At 37.9% G+C, this 19,277-nt stretch overlaps 1 protein-coding gene across 1 annotated transcript in view; it reads left to right on the forward strand.

Annotated features, from left to right (window-relative positions):
• Positions 1–19,277, forward strand: part of LOC103199756 (hedgehog interacting protein) — a 141,473-nt gene that overhangs the window by 88,063 nt on the left and 34,133 nt on the right. The window contains exons 5-11 of the mRNA XM_007944100.2: positions 5,995–6,146; positions 6,545–6,718; positions 7,485–7,628; positions 11,579–11,700; positions 14,674–14,797; positions 15,754–15,884; positions 18,974–19,055. Of these exons, the coding sequence (XP_007942291.1) occupies positions 5,995–6,146; positions 6,545–6,718; positions 7,485–7,628; positions 11,579–11,700; positions 14,674–14,797; positions 15,754–15,884; positions 18,974–19,055 (929 nt within the window). The remainder of the gene's footprint in view (positions 1–5,994; positions 6,147–6,544; positions 6,719–7,484; positions 7,629–11,578; positions 11,701–14,673; positions 14,798–15,753; positions 15,885–18,973; positions 19,056–19,277) is intronic.

Genomic DNA, 19,277 nt, shown 5'->3' on the forward strand with positions numbered 1-19,277 from the left:
CTTCTTTGTAGGCATGTGGATATTATCCTATCACTGACAGCATTGTACTTCAGGACAGATCTTGAAACATCCTTTGTGATGATGAATGCCATGCCTTTCCTCTTCAAATTGTCATTCCCGGCATAGTAGATCATATGGTTGTCTGATTACAAATTGCCCAAACTGGTCCATTTCAGCTCACTAATGCTTAAGATTTCAATCTGTATGCTTTCCATTTCATTTTTTACAACTTCCAATTTTGCTAGATTCATACTTCATACATTCCATTTTCTGATTATTAATGGATGTTTGCAGCTGTTTCTCCTCAATTTGTGTCATGCCACATCAGCAAATGGAGGTCTCGACAGTGTTACTTTATCCATATCACTAAGGCTGGTTCTACTCTGATGATGCAGCTCTTTAACAGTCATATTTTGAGAGCCTTCCAATCTAAGGGGCTTGTCCTCCTGCACTGTATTCATCAGTGTTTCCAGGCTATTCATGAAGTTGTGCAGTAATGTATCAGACGGTGTTTCTCTGCTATTCATAAGGTTTTCTTTGGCCAATTCTTTGAGAAGTGGATGGCCTCTTCCTTCTTCCTGGTCTGTCTCAGTCTGTAAACTGCGTTGAAACCTGTGCACCATGTGCAATCCTTCTGGTGTTTGAAACACTGGTGGCACAGCCTCAAACTTCACAACAACACACAAGCCACCACAGTATGACAAACTGACAGATAAGTTTGTCACCTATAGCTGTTCAAAACCTCCCCTTACCTGGATCCCTGCCGTTGCTCACTCTGTTGTCTCCTTAGCTTATCTTTCCCCCACTTTCCTGCCTCTTAGGGGTGGGGCCTCGGTCTCTCCTTTACCTGAAACTCTTCCACTGCTCATTATGTTGTTCCCCTGGCTTTTCTTTCCCCTGCTTTCCTGCCTCTTGGGGGTGTGGCCTGGCTAGCATGGCTCAGCTAATCTCCAGATACTCATTGCTAGAAATTGTTTAATAATTTTACTTTTCTGGAATAAGTGTATGATTTTAATTCCATATATTCTGATAAAACCACATATAATGAAGGGAAAGGATAGGAAAAAATGAAAAGAGAATCATTATCATTGATATAGGACATTATTGACTCTTCCTGCTGAGTTGCTTTTATGTTGATTCTGATTTATGGTAACTCCGATGTGTGTCAGAGAGAGCTATTTTCCATAGGCTTTTCAGTGGCTGGTTTTTCAGAAGCAGATTACCAGGACTTTCTTCTCAGGCATATCTGGGTGTACTCTAGCCAAACTTTTGGTTAGAAGCTGAATGCATTAACTATTTGTACGGTCCAGGGACTATTCTGATTCCCTAAGGCTGAATTAATCAGAGTTTGAAACAAGAGTAAAGAGAAGGGACCCATAAGCGTTCCGGCTGAGATCAACAGAAAGAGGCTATAAACAGAGACCAAGACCAAAACCAAAACTGCCATTAAGTCGATTCTGACTCATAGTGAGCCCCAAAGGAGCTCTGGTAGCATAGCGGCTAAGGCACTTGACTGCTAACCAGAAGGCTGGCGGTTCAAACCCACCAGCCACTCCTCGGAAGGAAGATGGGGCAATCTACTTCCATAGAGATACTGCCTCGGAAACCCAAGGAGGGGTCGCTATGAGTCAGGTATGACTCGATGGCACACAACAACAACAACAACAGTGACCCCCATTGGGTTTCCAAGGCTGTAAATCTTTACGGAAGTAGATAGTGGGCTTTTTCTACTTCTTTACGGAAGTAGATACTGACCTTTTGATTATCAGCCAAATGCCTCAACCACTACACCACCAGAGCTCCTTGTAAACACAGACAGAAATAATATAAAGGAGATTAGGTAACAGAAAGGGGAAGACTGGAGCCTAGGAGATCTGGTCTTGTGGCCAGTTCAGGCTCCAGGCCCTAAAATTTAGTCTCTCAACCTGGGACAATGTCCTGGTGAAGTCTAGAGTTGAAGTAACCTTAGAGGTGCTGGAGATCTTACTGTTTGACAGTGTTTCTGATAGTGTGACTTTTAACTTTTAACTGACCCTAGTCCAAATTTAACCCTTCAATGTCCCATCAGCATACTTCTCCATATGTTGTTATTAGGTGTCATCACGGCAGTTTTGACTCGTAATGACCCTATGTACAACAGAATGAAACACTGACTAGTCCTGTGCCATTCTCACAATCATTGCCATGCTTAAGGCTATTGTTGTAGCCACATTTCATTGAGGGTCTTCCTTTTTTTGCTGACCCTATACCTAGCATGATATCCTTCTCCAGGGAATGGTCTTTCTGACAGCATGACCAAAGTATGAGAGACAAAGTCTGGCCATTCTTGCATCTAAGGAGCATTCTGGCTTTACTTCTTCCCAAGACAGAGTTGTTCATTCTTCTGGCAGTCCACAGTACATTCAATATTCTTTGCCCACATGACAAATCAAATACATCAATTTTTCTGTGGTTTTCCTTATTCATTGTCCAGCTTTCACATGCATATGAGGTGATTGAATATACCATGCCTTGGGTAAGGTGCACCTTAGTCTTCAGTGTGACATCTTTGCACTTTTATACTTCAAAGAGGTCTTTTGCAGCAGATTTGCCCAATTTGATACATTGTTTGATATCTTGAGTGTTGCTTCTCTGGGTGCTGATTGTGGATCCAAGTAATATGAAATCTTTGACAGCTTCAATCTCTTCTCCATTTATCATGATGTTGCTTATTGGTCCAGCTGGCAGAATTTTTGTTTTCTTTGTGTTGAAGTGTAATCCATACTGGAGACTGTAATATTTAATCTTCATCAGTAAGTGCTCAAGTCTTCTTGACTTTATAGCAAGCAAGGTTGTATCATCTGCATATCACAGGTTGTTAATGAGTCTTTCTCCAATCTTGCTACCATGTTCTTCTTCATATAACCCAGCTTCTTGGATTATTTGCTCAACATACAAATTGAGTAAGTCTGGTGAAAGGATAAAATCCTGATACACACCTTTTCTTTTTTAATGACTATGCAAAGGTGTTCTACTGTATGGGTCATAACAAATTATGAATAACATTGCAAAGAATGGGAATTCCAGAACTTCTCAAAAAAAAAAAAAAAAAACACCTCACTGCCATTGAGTCAATTCTTACTCATAGTGACACACATTGGGTTTCCAAGGCTGCAAATCTTTACAGAAGTAAATTGCTTCATCTTCCTCCCATGGAGCAGCTGGTGGATTTGAACAGCCAGCCTTCTGGTTAGCAACCAAAAGCCTTACACACTTATGCTATCAAAACTCCTTCTTCTCCATATAGACTTTGAAAAATAACTCAGATCATAAGGATGAGTTTATATTTAAGAGTTAAATAATATTTTGACAGTAAAATATTTTAATTAAACAGACAATTTATTGCTGAAGGCTAATTCAAGCTAAATGTGGGCCTATCAATAATTTAACCTCCTGACACAGCAAAAGTATATCTCTTCTTCCTAATCTCTGAACACTTAGGACTTGTGTGTACTGTACAATGTAAAAATCTGGTTTCTAGAAATATTGTAGGGTGTTTGCATAACACATTTTTTCATCAAAAATGTAATTGTGCAAGTGAATATTTCTCCAAAGTGCCTTAAGTGCCTTATATTTCTAAAGTAACTACAACACTACTTTGCATTTGAAAGTTAACTAGAAAAATAATATTAAATCATATGCAGCAATTAATTAAACATAAATCCTATAACCTAAAAATTCTGAATTACTGACATTTTTAAAATGTATTGATTTCTATTTATTTCCTTGTCATTTAAATGCCTCATTCATTTCCCATATATGCCACTTGACTGAATGTCAGCAATGCCCCAGATTCATTCATGTGATAGGTGAATCTCCAAAGTGAACAATTGTCTTCTGTCACTGGTGGATTTGTTTAAATCTCTTTTCCTATCTATCTTTCCACAATGCATTAATTCTTCATTCCTAATTCCTGAAAAGTAACCAACACAGTTTTAAATTATGTTTCTATCCAACCTAAATTTTATTCTGGATGATTTGATTAAAAACTACAAAAGAACTTAAAAAAAATAAATAAAAAGGAACTACTTTCAGCAAAAGCTTCTCATAATGAGACACAAACATTTGTAAAGGGGACATGCAGTACTTAACCTGCATTCACAACTTCAGAGGGGAATATATTCAGTAGAGGAATTAAAAACACAAACTAAATCCCACCCCTAGGCCTCCTCTTAAAATTCATCAAGGAAATTTAAATGTGCAGTGGCCTCTCTACAATCAGATCTTAGTTACACATTCTGCTTCTAATATCTCATATTCATTTAGTGAAGCTGTAAGAAGAAAAACAGCAAGTCAGTATTAAAATGATCATAATAAATTATATTTAAAAAGGCTCATTCATAAATCATACTCATCAGAGTCTCGCCCTTCAGATTTTTTTTTTCATTAAAATTGAGCATATTGTCAGATGCAAAAAATGAAGTTGACAGTTTTCATATTTGACTAATGATTTGGTAGCTCTGGGATATTTGTATCTACTTTCTTTATACAATTCTTAAAGCATGAATGTTTCCACATTTGGTGATATAGAGCTGAAAACAATTTTCTGTATTCAGGAAACTAATCAAACAATGTTTATTAACAATGAACTTTCATGCCTACAATTTTATATTCTCAAATCCATGAGAAGGTTATTTAGAAAATCAGCTACAAACAGTTCTCTAGTAACACATGCTGTTCTGGGGACAACAGTTTGACAGTATTTTCAGGATTGAGCAGGAGCTTGTGAAGAATTTGTATTATGGATTTTTCCTCTTCTCCTCTAACATGTCAAAGGGCATAACTTCTCTCCTCATAGCATTTTGCCACAGGGGATGTGGTGATGTTTAACGAAATAACCTTTATAAGATGATGTCCTAGCAGCAGTTACACTGTTTGATTTCTATGTCTTCCTTTTCACTGTTGTAGATAATTCATCAGACTACACAGAACGTGTTGACTGCCTTGCTAGAATATGAAACTTTAAGTCTTTGATCTAGATAATTTTAGATACTTTGACTTCATTACAGAAATTCCTAGACTACTTGTGGGATAAAACAAATGCTAAGGCCATATTGAATTTCATGAAATTGCAAGCTGAATGAGCAGAAAATAAAAATAAAATGCCTTCCTATTTAAAGAACATGATGATGTTTTAATTGTTACAGCATTTGGCATGCTTAATGTATACAGTCTTTGACATTTATATAATAACAAAAGAAAGTTGTTTGGGATTTTTATTTTATTTCCTAGTGTCCCCTTTCCTCCCTAGCATTTTTCCTACCCCACCCCAACCCTGGCTTTTAGTTCTCCTCCTACTTCTCCATGCCACTAAGAAAAACTCTGTGCAGGGAAGGGATATATGTAAAAAGGCCTTATTTCTATCTCATTTCTATGTAGATAGGCCAAGGCTGCTTATTACCTAACTATGATGAACAGACCACCATCGTTGTGACAACTGATGTGGATGCCTCCAGGGTAAAACAACGGTTTACATATTACACAAGCAATTTAACTGTTTTCTAAACATATTGCCAAGACAGTGGGAGTTGGCAGCCCACACTGTGTTTTAGGTTTGGGATACTTGGATTAGAAGTGACTGCTGATTATGAACCTTTTTATTTGTCTTCTATGAACTACAAGCAACCTAGTAACCCAGGAAAGAATTCTCCACAGCACTTAAACTTGTCTTCCGAGCCTCCCAAGATTACACACACAAATCACTTGACAAAAGTGGTGTAAGAGTCTTGTGCATAGATAACCACACAAGACAATTGTCTTGTTCTAACCCTTAAAGAGTTCCACAAAGTGAAATGTTTTATAATCCTTTTTTGTGCAGTAGGCACAGAAGAAAAGAAAAGAGTTTGGGCAAAGATTATCCAGAAGAAGAAAAGAGACTCTTTTGGGGTTCCAGTTGAAACACAATAAGGTACATAATTAACTTCACAATTCTTTGTGTTTTTCATTTGACTGCAGGGAGGAGATGAAAGAGGACTGCTAAGCCTTGCATTCCATCCCAATTACAAGAAAAATGGAAAGCTGTATGTGTCTTATACCACCAACCAAGAACGGTGGGCTATCGGGCCTCACGACCACATTCTTCGGGTTGTGGAATACACAGTATCCAGGTATCACTACAGTGCAGACACATAATTTTTTTATTTTCTCATCATCTTAAAGCTCATTTTTTTTTTTTTTTTTAATTTAAAGGTTAGAAATAATTAGCCCTAAGGTGGCAGTAATTCAACCATAATCTCCACATTGCTTAAAGGCCCATATGGTCTGAAGGGAAATGATGGCTTTGATACTTTTTTCAACTAATTTTCAGTTTAAATGCAATTTCCAAAATTTGGAAAATAATGTAATTTTTTTTCAGCTATTTTCACTATCTCCACTTCAAGTTTTTTTTTTTTTTTTTTTCTTTATGTGTCAGATGCTTGCTTTCATATTTGTGTGTTATTTACTTTCTGGTGGAGTCACCTTATATTTTTAACAATCATGCTACCGTTTCCTTCCCACAATGCAGAAAAAACCCACATCAAGTTGATTTGAGAACAGCCAGAGTATTTCTTGAAGTTGCAGAGCTCCACCGAAAGCACCTGGGAGGACAACTGCTGTTTGGTCCCGATGGCTTTTTGTACATTATTCTTGGAGATGGAATGATCACACTGGATGATATGGAAGAAATGGATGGGTTGAGGTAAAAGATGGCAGCAAGTGGCTTCCTTTTCATATTAAAATATTTGAAGTATCAAGAGAAAGGGTCTGAGCCAGCCAGTTTCAAACCATCTTTGAATTGTATCACATCAATACATATTTAACTTTGTTTTCAGTTATAAAATGAAGATACATTTGTAGAATGTAAATTTTGTATGTATAAAAATATAAATTTATAGTTGTAAAATACAAATTTTATATTTGTAAAACGTAAACTTTATATTTATAAAATGAAGAGAAACTCAGTAATGTGCTGATGTAATATTTTTTAAAGTCTCTGTTCAGAGACATCATCTATGACTCACTGTTCTTTGGCTCTGTGCGGTGGTCTCCGGAGCTTGCACTCAGCACTAGAGGCTGCACCATGCTTGTGTGAGCAGCTGGTGTTCACCAGCCAGATGCATCCTTGCTGCCTCCCAACACTCTGAATAATGCACTAACATAGCCAATGAAGCATCTTACGGAGCATAAAATACATGGGTTGAGGAAAAATAAAGAAACAATGCACAAGACAATGTGTTTCTGACCCTGCCATCTTCAGGCACCATGGGGTTGTATCTTGGTGTTGCCCTTTGTCTGGACCTCACCACTTCTGGTTTCATTTCCCACAATGTAGAATTAGGAACTTTAATAACTTTGTCTCCAGGAAGGAAATGATTCTTTTACCCATAGAGCAACCTTACTGGATTTACTTTAAGTGAAATACAAAATAGAAACAAAAGCACTTATCTTGTCTCCCAATTTCTCAGTGACTTCACAGGCTCAGTGCTACGGCTCGATGTGGACACAGACATGTGTAATGTGCCTTATTCCATACCAAGGAGCAACCCACACTTCAACAGCACCAACCAGCCCCCTGAAGTGTTTGCCCATGGGCTCCATGATCCAGGCAGGTGAGAAACCTTAAAATAAGGCTGGGGTTCAGAAGCTGAGAAAAGAAAAAGGGCCTCTGGGCCATCAAGCAGGCAAGAGTGAGATCTAAGGTTGTACAGTGCTTCCGAAGTCATACCAGGTCATTATCTAAGCGAGCACTTAGCATCCTTTCATTAAAGTGTGTGTGAACCAGATTAAGAAGGCAAATTGAATAACTGAAACGACAATTTCATAGAGAAAAATTCTCCTTAAAATTATTTTGAGTGACTATTAGATAATGCGGCCAGAGGTGATTTAGTGGTAGGATTCTTACCTTCTGTGCAGGAGACCCGGGTTGGATTCCTTACCAAGGCCCCTCATGCACAGCCACCACTCATCTGTCCGTGGAGCCCTGTGTGTTGCTGTGATGCTGAACAGGTTTTGGTGAAGGGTCCAAATGAAGATAGACTAGGAAGAAAGGCCTGATGATCTACTTCTCAAAGTCAGCCAAGGAAAAACGCATGGATCACAACCATTGTATCATTAATTGTTCATGGGGTTGACAGAGTTTTGTTCTGTTGTACATGGGATCATCATGAGCTGAAACCAGTCTGATAGCAGCTAACAGCATTATTAGCTTAATACCGTGAGGCCAGTATAATGAGTAAGCCTTCAACCTGAACAATTTAGAGAGATAATAAACCTTTTGATTTGTTTCCTTAAGTCCCTCTGGATCTTAATTTCCTTATATTTTATATGGGGGTGATAATAACTGCCTTCAAGGATGCTGTAATGATTCAATAAAAATATATAATTAAAGCAGGAAATATAGTTTCTGACACCTGGTAGGTGTTAAGTCAATTACATTTCTCATTATCAGAGCTCCATGATGGTGCAGTATCATTTTGCCAAGGAGTTGGGCTAACTGTTCAATATATTTTCTCTTGAAAAAAGTTACAAGCACTAAAGGAATTTATATTGACTGTTTGATATACTATAATTAACCATAAAGAAAGGAAAACTTAAGAAGTATGTAGAGTGAGAAATTTTTGGTACATTTACAAAACGCTATGAAGCATAATATAGAAATTCGATGATGAATGCTTCATCCTGTCTGTGGTCTATTATTCATGCTAAGAAGCATCTGGCCACATTCATTCATTTACTAGCTAGGTTATTATTGCTATTTAATGTTTATTGAGTGTTCACTATGTGCAAGGTGAGTATTTCTCAAACTTTTTATTTTTATAATCCCTCATGCCCTTCATCTCCCCTCCATCAAAGTCAAAGTCTACAGTTCATTTCCTCTTTGGCATCTCAGCCGATCTTAAAATCTATGCGACAGGGAATACTTAAGGTGGGTTCAGGATGTGGAGGAAACTGTCACATTCCATTCATATAGCTCAGAACTCACAGATACCACCACAAAGCAGCACTTTGAAGTCAAGCAGCCTGAGTCACCACAATCCCACTGGGGCTTTCGTGAAAACATCCTGGGGGTCCTGAACCTTCAGTGCAAAAACACAGAGTTCAGTGGGAGCCTTACAGACCGTATGTGTGGCAGAATGCCTGGGTCGTGAGTTTGTACCTCCTCTGGCGGCAAAGGGCTGAAGGAAAAGTGGTTATTATTCCATTTCCCTCCAAGAGTATTTTAAGCAGAAGATGATTTAGTAAAGCAGAAAAGAAACTGAAATAATTATTGCCTAAAAGTAAAGTTCACTTTTATTAAGCATCTTAATTCTGGATACTACATTAAGTATCCTGCATACATTATCTCATTTATTCTCCTCAGCTGCACTAAGGTAGCCGGTACTAGGCCTCTTTTATTCATGAGAAACTCAGGGTGAAAGGGGTCAAGTAGTTCAGTGGACCTAGTATTCAGCCAGCAGTAGAGCTCATGGCCTCCAGCAACACCACCTTTGGGAGGCTTGGCCTGTTTTTCCAGATTGTCTGTTTCTAGTTAGAGGAAACAGGTCAAGGTTCTTTTTGTCATAGTTTCTCCATCTTCAAAAGAAAGGTAATAAAAAGATAGATTTTTACCCTATTGTGGATTTAGTTCCACCTTAAGTCACAGCATGCCCCTGTGCCATGATCCCTGCTGGGCATTGTAGTCTGTGAATCATTAAATTAAAGAAAACAATAAAGTGACTGTTGTCACAAAACAAGGAACCCATCTTTAGCAGGTATTATAGTTTCCCATCATGAATGGGATAATATGGAGCCAATAATTTTTGTTTCATCTGGTTTTACTTAAATAATTATTACCTATGACTGCTATGTGCCTTAAGACCCAGGACCTACTTTTAATTTTTTTTTTTTCTTTTTTAAATTTATTTAATAGCCCTATTGGTTTGATTAAGGAGAGCTGGTGGTGCAGTGGTTAAAGCATTTGGCTGCTAACTAAAAAGTTGGTGGTTCGAACCTACCATCCATTCCATGAGAGAAAGATGAGGCAGTCTGCTTCTGTAAATACTTATAGCCTGGGAAACCGTATGGGGGTCGCTATGAATCAGAATGGACTCCATGGCAGTCAGGTTTTTTTTTTTTTTTTTTTTTTGAGTGGTTTGGTTTTTAAGTAAGGTATTTTGTTAGCCAGATAGGTTTCTGAACAAAGGGATTTTGCCCCCAGGGGACATGTGGCAACATTTGGAGACATTTTTGGTTGTCTCAATTGGGGGAAGGGTATTACTGGCATCATCTAGTGGGTGGAGGCCAAGGATGCTGCTAAACATCCTGCAATGTGCAGAACAGGCCCACAGAACAAATTATTCAGTTACAGTGTCATGGGTAAGTGCTCAGATGCCAGCCAAAAGGTCGGTGGTTTGAACCTACCAGCTACCCTTGGGACAAAGTTGTGGCAATCTGCTTCCGTAAGGATTATAGCTTTGGAAACCCTATGGGGCAGTTCTATTTTGTCATACAGGGTCACTATGAGTCAGAATCAACTCAACAGTAATAGAGGTTTGGGTTTTGGCTAAAGTGTCAATAGATGCCCTGGTGGTGCAGTGGTTAAGCGCTCGGCTGCTAACCAAAATGATCAGTGATTCAAACCCACCAGCCATTTTGTGGAAGAAGAGATCTGACAATCTGCTTCCATAAAGATTACAGGGAAGAAAACCCTATGAGGTATTTTGACTCTGTCACATGGGGTTGTTATAAGTCAGAATCGACATGATGGCACACAACAACAACAAAGTGTCAGTAATACCAAGATATCAAAAGAAAAAAAAAAATGCAAGCTTGTTTTCCACATCTGTAATAACTTCAAACATTGTGTTTTTCAGCCTTGTTCTTCTTGAACCCAAACCACTCCCCCAAAACCCAGTTCCTCATTGATTTAAACATTCAATAAATACTGAGCCCCTGTTATGGTCCCAGCTATGAACTAAGCCAGGAGTAGTACAATGATAAGTTGGATGTGCTCCTACCCTCATGGAGTTTAGAGTTAGCAGCTTAAGTTACAGAGGTATTTTGGCCCCAGATTAGGGGTGGAGGTCCTGAAGACAGAGTCACTGTGAAAGAATTTCAATGGTTGTGGTGACCAGGTTTATTTTATTCCCTGAATGGAATATGTGCTTTCCTTTGTTAGTGTAGCAATTCCATGTATGAAACACAAAACCAATAATAGTGTATTGTGTATTGCACCTGTGACTTGGTGATGACACTTATTCAAAATACTTCACCAATGGATTATACATGCAGTATTCTTTAACAACACACTAGCAAATGCATTATGTCAGCATGCACATTCACAGTGGAGGGAGATACCAAGAGAAATTTAAAAATATCCTCCAGAGACCATTTTCAGCAAAGTAAACACATCAAGATATTTCCTTCATCACTTTCTAAAGGATCCAAACTGAATAGCCCGTAGGATCCTTGCCAACCCACAAAGGGTCCCAGTATCAGGAACCTCCAGACTGAGCTTGGAAGACACCCTGGTAGGAATCATTAAAAAAAAAAAAAAAAGATACCCTCTTTTGTTATGCAGATGTGCAGTGGATCGTCATCCCACGGATATAAACATCAATTTAACAATACTTTGTTCAGACTCCAATGGAAAGAACAGATCATCAGCCAGAATCCTACAGATAACAAAGGGGAAAGATTATGGTAAGTAGAGCTTAATTTGATGATTTTGCTTTAGTTTGAGTTCTGTTTTATTTTAGTATAATAATTTAAACAGACAGGGTTTCTGTAAAATGAGCATGAAAACACTGACCTAGCAATGAGGAAGGAGTGAAAGCGCTCATTTTTTAAAGGTCCAATTACTTTTACAAACCCTAAAGAGTCCATACGTTTCCTATGGATTGAATAAGAGTCCTCATGGCACAGTGTTTAAGCACTTGGCTGTTAACCAAAAGATTGTCAGTTCAAACTCACCAGCAGCTCCACAGGCGAAAGATGCAGCAGTCTGCTTTCTCACAAATTTACAGCCGTGGAAACCCTGTGGGGCAGGTGTCTGTCCTACAGGGTCACTGTGAGTCAGAATCAACTCATTGGTGACAAGTTTGAGGTTCAGCTTTGGTTTATGGACTGAGTAAGGAGACCTGAATGGTACCCTGTAGGTCAAAAACATTTAATGAACTTTCCAAAGTTATACTCTATTTACATGAGAATCAAGACTAATAACATATACTGATTTAACAAAATAAACATTTCATACAGAAAAAACAAAAAAGGTAAGACATTTTTCAATACCTGAGTTGCAGTTTTCAACAATTAGGAAAAATATTAAGTGTTTCAAATAGGAGTGGATTTTATGAAAAGGCACTTATTTATTCTAGAGAACACAAAGTAATTTACTGGTAAAAAAATAAAAACGTCTTATTTACCCAAGTCATGGAAATGGGACATTTTAAAATTATTTTTATTAATTGGTTACTAGGTTGTTTATAGATACATGTGAATATAAAGCTGAAAAATAATGAAGTCCAAAGCACTTAATTGTTTCAATGTTTAATATTTCTCCTTTTGAAGGAAGTAATATAGCAAATATTATTATGATTCAGGGCACTTAGTAGATTAAGACTATTAAATAGTTTGCTTCTCCTAGTTACTCATTCAATACAGATATTTATTTAGCAACAGAAATGAGGCAGCTGTGTTAGTTCATGTGGTATTCAGTTATTTTACTTTTTTTTTCAGGTATGTGTGTGTGCCCTTTTTATAAAAGCCAAACCAAAGAATAATGTGGTTTGAAAAAAAATCGAATGAGTCACTAGATCAATGGAATTTTGGCTATATCTGTAGCTTAACCAAAATTCTACGATCAGATTAATTGAGGTTTAGCTGAAATTCGTTACAATATCAATAGCCCTACATTTGTGTGTTTAACAAACATGTCCATGGTGCTTAGTACATGCCAGACCCTGTAGTAAACACTTTAAAAATCATACTAATTTTATTCCTAGAACAACCCTATGTAATAGGCACACTTACTGGACGCATTGTACAAATGAGGAAACTGAGACACACAAAGGTTAAGTAAGCATTACACAACATAAAGTGGCAGAGTCAGGATTTGAACCCAAGTAATCTGACAACAAAAGGAGCTCTGGTGGTGTAGTGCCTAAGACATTTGACTGCTAACCAGAAGGTTGGTGGTTCAAACCCACCGGCCACTCCATAGAAGGAAGCCTGGGCAATCTGCTTCTGTAAAGATTTACCACCTTGAAGACACAAAGGGGGTCGCTATGAGTCAGAATCAACTCTATGACAGTGACTTTGGTTTTTTTGAATCTGACTCCAGAGTCTGTGACCTTAATCATTCAATTATGTTGCCTTTCAGCACACTGTTTATTTAAAATTTATTTTTTCTACTTTTCTGTAATATCATATTTAACTTAATCACATGGGAGGAGGGACTTTAAAATCATCCTATTTCCACAAAAGCTTTTGCCTAAAATGCTGCCTGTTGATAGTGACTTTTGTTGTTGTTGATGATGTTATGTGCCATCGAGTCGGACCCAACACATAGCGACCCCTCCTTGGGTTTCCGAGGCAGTATCACTACAGAAGTAGATAGCCCCATCTTCCTTCCGAGGAGTGGCTGGGGGGTTTGAACCACCAGCCTTCTGGTTAGCAGTCAAGTGCCTTAGGCACTACGCTACCAGAGCTCCCTGATAGTGACTTACTTGGTATTGAACACGTAAGAAACAATTTTCACATTAATTTGCAACTGGCTTTAGCTCTTCTTCATTGTAATTACCATAGAAATATTTAAATATAGGAGATCTGGTGGCACTATGGTTAAGGCATTGGGCTGCTACCCAAAAGATTAGGTTTGAACCCACCAGCCACCCCATGGGAGAAAGATGAGGCAGTCTGCTTCCATAAAGATTAACAGCCTTGGAAACCTTATGAGTGTCGCTATGAGTAGGAATTGATTCAATGGCAGTGGTTTTTTATTATGATGACATGAATGGAAAGGTTGAGATATATGACTATAAACATGTACAGAGGGAATTATTAGAGTAGACTTTGTTAAGCACACGGCTCTATAATCAAAATGATTAAAACATTTTAAATGAAGATAACTCTTGACTAAGTGACAATATCTATTAATATATAATAAATGTGACTTTAAAGCTCTTTGATGTACTGATGTACTATGTTGTTATTTTCACTAAAGTATGAACTTTTAAACATTTCGTATAACTTGAGAGAGCTCTGGCTTAATATACTAAGTATATGCACAAATATTTCTGCAAAACTTAAAAAACAATAATTATCTTTTTAAAAATATTTTGATTCTAAAATAAATAACGGAATAGCCATGATCTCCAAAATATTAAGATTCTAATTTAATTGAAAACTTGCTATGTCTTGGTAATTATAATAGAAAGCATATACAGAGCATTCTCATTTCATTAAGCTATACATGAAGGCCCTTTATTTCCAATAATATTTAAGCAGAATGAGAAGTTATTTTCACTGAATATCTGTAGTGATGCTCTACCTCCTGCCTCATATAATGCATTTCATAATTAAAATAAATTAATTAATAAATAATAATAGTTGGCCTGTACTTTTACTTTATGAAAATGTTTCATTTGATCTAATGCTATATTTGTTTCTTTCTAGAAAGTGAGCCATCACTTTTAGAATTCAAGCCATTCAGTAATGGTCCTTTGGTTGGTGGATTTGTTTACCGAGGTTGTCAGTCTGAAAGACTGTATGGAAGCTATGTGTTTGGAGACCGTAATGGGTATGTTTCCTGATACCACAGTTTGATATACTAAATCACGTGTCCATTGATTAGTTGCCAAATTGCCATAAAACGTTTAAATGATTGTTGCCCTTTGGGAGTCAGGTCTGGGACACACATAAATAATATTATTTATTTTTAGTCTACTACATATGGTGGTTTATTTGAGGAACTACCAAAGAGATGCTTAAAAAAAAAAAAAAAAAAGACTTCTTGAAGTTAATAAAATAAAATTTAAAGGCAGAAAATTCTTCAGATAAATTTTCATAATATTTAGGTTTTTCCCTTATCCATAAGATAAGTTTATCATGAAATGAGTAATTTGAAAACCACTATTTTATATAAGTTGAATAAATATTTTAGGAATTTATCTTGGAAGACTAAGAATTTTCATTTTTGCCAAATTTCCAGGACTTTGGGCCACAGAATTTAATTTCTCTCTGTAGGTAAGAATACTACAAGACTAAATTTTAGCCTACATTTTAGAGCTCATATTGTGGATGATTATAGGAAAATCTTTGTTGAGGCCCAAATGAGAATCTTGTTTCCCAAGTTGCTGGCATTCAGGCATATTTCACAGCTGATATGCTTGGTTGCTAACAAGAACTAGAAAAGTGTACTGACCCCATGCTCTTCCCCTTGTCCCTCTCTCTGATTAATAGCACAGCATGGAGTCTAGTCCTGGAGAGGAAGTATCATTCTCTGGATGAAGGGGAGGGCTTTTCTCATACTCAGGTACTTTTAGTGCCCCCCTCCAAAGTGTTATCTTTAAGTACTTTCTTCCCATCTGGAAATTTCACAGTATTCACACACTTATGGGCAATGTTATTTTCCCTCTAGAAGCAAGGTCTATTGTACAACAGTGATTAAATATGAGTTTTATTTTAAAGATTTTATTGTAGTGTTTAAGCAAAAGCATGTTTTCATTGTAGGTTCATGGTATGTTTTCATTATAGGAATTTCTTAACTCTCCAGCAAAGTCCAGTGACCAAGCAATGGCAAGAAAAACCACTCTGTCTTGGCAACAGTGGTTCCTGTAGAGGCTACTTTTCAGGTCACATCTTGGGATTTGGAGAGGATGAATTAGGTATTGTACAAACTACACCTACTCTTCACTTATCGACTATCTCGTTATCCGATGTTTTACATTTATGACAAGTTTGAACAAATTATTAGGTGGCACCTCCAATGATCCAGGCCCCACACAGGGCTGTACCCAGGCCTAGGGCATTCTCTGTGGGCCACTTCAAATGATATACTGGAGGCCCCTGCAATGATCTGGCCACTTGAGGGGAAGTAGCCCAGCCACAAAATGTCTTCTCCTATTTGCCTGTGACATGTCCGTCTGGCCACAGAGGATACAGGGCAACAGTGGGACAATACAAGGTTGTGGGTGGGCAGCGAAGGCCAAGGTAGGACCCAAGGGTGCTGGAGAGGTTAGTGGAGGGAGGTGGGAAAGAGGAGAAGTAATGGAACTATGAAGGGTTTGGACAGATGGAGGATGAGTGGGGCTCCCACCCAGGGTAAGTACTGAGAGGTGGCAGGCAGTGGGCAACATCTGACCACTACCACCACCACCACCCCCAACCCCTGCAAGCTCCACAGTGGTGGGGAAGACTTGGTGAGGAATGGGGGTGTACTGTGCCATGCACTCCCAAAATGTACTTGGGGTGCCGAATAGGTGGTATGTGACAGGGGGTGGTGCACCAGTGCTGAAGGTGGGCCATGACCCTCAACTCTCGCATTACAACAATTTCATGTAACAACCTGGTCTTTGGAATCTAACCATGTCGATAAGTGAGGAGTGGGTGTATTTCTGTTAAATTCCATTCTTGCTCTCTTGCACAAGAGATTTTGCTCTGCTAGTATGATAATCCCATCCTGTTTTTTGGAAGTTTAATTTTACAGCAAAGATTGTCCAGTTAAGTATTCTCCTCTAGTATGTTCTCAGTGAACAGAGGGCTCTTTAAATCATATTTGCATTCCAGAACGATACAAAGAAGGGAAATGTGAAGCAATGGAAACCAGGAACAAGAGAGATGTTTTGAGTGTTGAAAAGACAGAAATCTTTTAAATGTCTAGTGATACTTTTTTACTATGCACCTGAACCATTTGTTCATGTTCTATATCAAAAAACGTTTCCTTTTATTCATGTCCCTTAGAGTAAATAAACATTTGTTGGAACCTCTTCCCAACTTTCCCTATATTTCCTATTTTTCTTTTCTTTCTTTTTGCCCCTCAGGCAACAAAACCTCACAGTTTAAGTTAAAAAAAAAATCTAATAATCTATTCCAACAGAATAAAAACTATCACTATACTGATGAGCTCTGGTAGCATAGTGGCTAAGACACTTGCCTGCTAACCAGACGGCTGGCAGTTCAAACCCACCAGCCACTCCTTGGAAGGAAGGTTGGGCAATCCTAATTCTGTAGTGATACTGCCTCAGAAACCCAAGGAGGGGTCGCTATGAGTCGGGATTGACTCGACGGCAGATAACAACAACAACATACTGGTGATAGCATACAATATATTTGTTTGCTCGTATATTATCCCATTTATGTGACTTGTGTTGTTGTTGTTGTTGTTATGCGCCCTCGAGTCGACCCCAACTCATAGGGACCCCTCCTTGGGTTTCCAAGGTGGTATCACTATGGAAGTAGATTGCCCAACCTTCCTTCTGAGGAGTGGCTGGTGGGTTTGAACCACCAGCCTTCAGGTTAGCAGTCAAGTGCCTTAGGCATTATGCTACCAGAGCTACTTTTATGTGACTTAACAAGCAAAAGTACTCAAATAGTGCAATTTAAAATAGTTAAAATTGTAATCACTGAGTGAAAATGCTACTGGTTTTAAATTACAAAGATAAATGTGGCTTTCATAATGATTCATGTTAAAGAACAATATCCAAAGGAACCATGGCCTATTATGCTCAGTTAGCCTCAGAGATGAATTTCTAGACAATAAAAAAGAATATATATTTCCTGCAGAAATCAGAACATTTTCTGTGAATGTCTAGATCTGGTTTCCCACATCAAATGGGAAATTCATCAGAAAAGGTTCCAGGCCATTCACTAAGATTAATAAGGGGTTGAGACAAGACTCCTGAAACACATATAACATATTTCAGACCCACAGAAATATAATGATTCAACAAAGAGAAGTCCAGTCTGTGCCTTCCTTATTCCAGCATTGAAAGCATTTTACAATTAATTTTCTCCTACTCAAACAAAGCAATCAGCAAGTTACCCTTTCTCTCTTTAATCTTTTGTAATACATTTTAAAATGTAATCGGAAAACTCTGATTTTAAATATACAAATTGGGATTAAGTGTTTGGTGTGGAATTAGAGATAAATGTTAAGATGTTATGAATGAACTATTCTGATTTCCCTAGAGCTTGCTACAAATAACTCATCATCAATCATCCTATTAGCTCACTATAATTGGTTAAAATATCCCAAATATGTATGTTGTTGTTGTTGTTATGTGCCGTCAAGTCGGACCTGACTCCTAGCGACCCCTCCTTGGGTTTCCAAGGCAGTATCACGACAGAAGTAGATTGCCCATCTTTCTTCCGAGGAGTGGCCAATGGGTTTGAACCGCCAGCCTTCTGGTTAGCAGTCAAGTGCCTTAGGCACTACGCTACCAGAGCTCCTCAAATATGTATATATACACTTAATACTGTATTGCAAGCAGAATCAACATATAAAACATATACAATCTACTCTCCAAAAGCTACAACATGTTGTATACCCACAGTTAAAGTCAATACTTTTTGCTAAATTGTGTTTTATTGTGAAACTCCTTGGCTTTAATTCAAGAGCCGTATAAGAAAATGAGGAAAGCTGTTGCACCTTTTGAAACTGAAGTATTCAGTGTCTGTTTTTTGTTTTTGCTATTTTTTAATTTTAAAATTAGGATGGATTTCTTGTGAAGATTAAATGATATAAACTATGTAGAGTACTTGACAAAATAAATAGTAATTCCTCCACTTGCATTCATTTTCTTTTCAACTTCCTTGTTACTTTTTCCTTTATCTTTAGTGAAAACCCCATAACATCCTTTTCAGAAGCTGTTGTTGTTGTTGTTATGTGCCGTCGAGTCGGCCCGGACTCATAGGCAATAGGAAATAAGGCCTTGTGATACTGTGAATTAATTTATTATATTTCTCTCTTCAACAGGTGAAGTTTACATTTTATCAAGTAGTAAAAGTATGACCCAGACCCACAATGGAAAACTCTACAAAATTGTAGATCCCAAAAGGTGAGTTTATTTATATCCCTTTAAATCAAGTAGTTCTTCATCTTGAAGTTATTTTAACACACTGAAATTAGTAACAGAAGAACTGAAATTAACAACAAACAAAGGCAAGGTTATTTGCCCTCGAGTAGGCCCCGACTCATAGCCACCCCTCCTTGGGTTTCCGAGGCAGTATCACTATGGAAGTAGGATTGCCCAACCTTCCTTCCGAGGAGTGGCTGGTGG

This window comes from Orycteropus afer, unplaced genomic scaffold (genome assembly GCF_000298275.1).
Source record: "Orycteropus afer afer isolate SDZICR_OR568_19922 unplaced genomic scaffold, OryAfe1.0 scaffold00120, whole genome shotgun sequence".
Lineage (NCBI taxonomy): Eukaryota > Metazoa > Chordata > Mammalia > Tubulidentata > Orycteropodidae > Orycteropus > Orycteropus afer.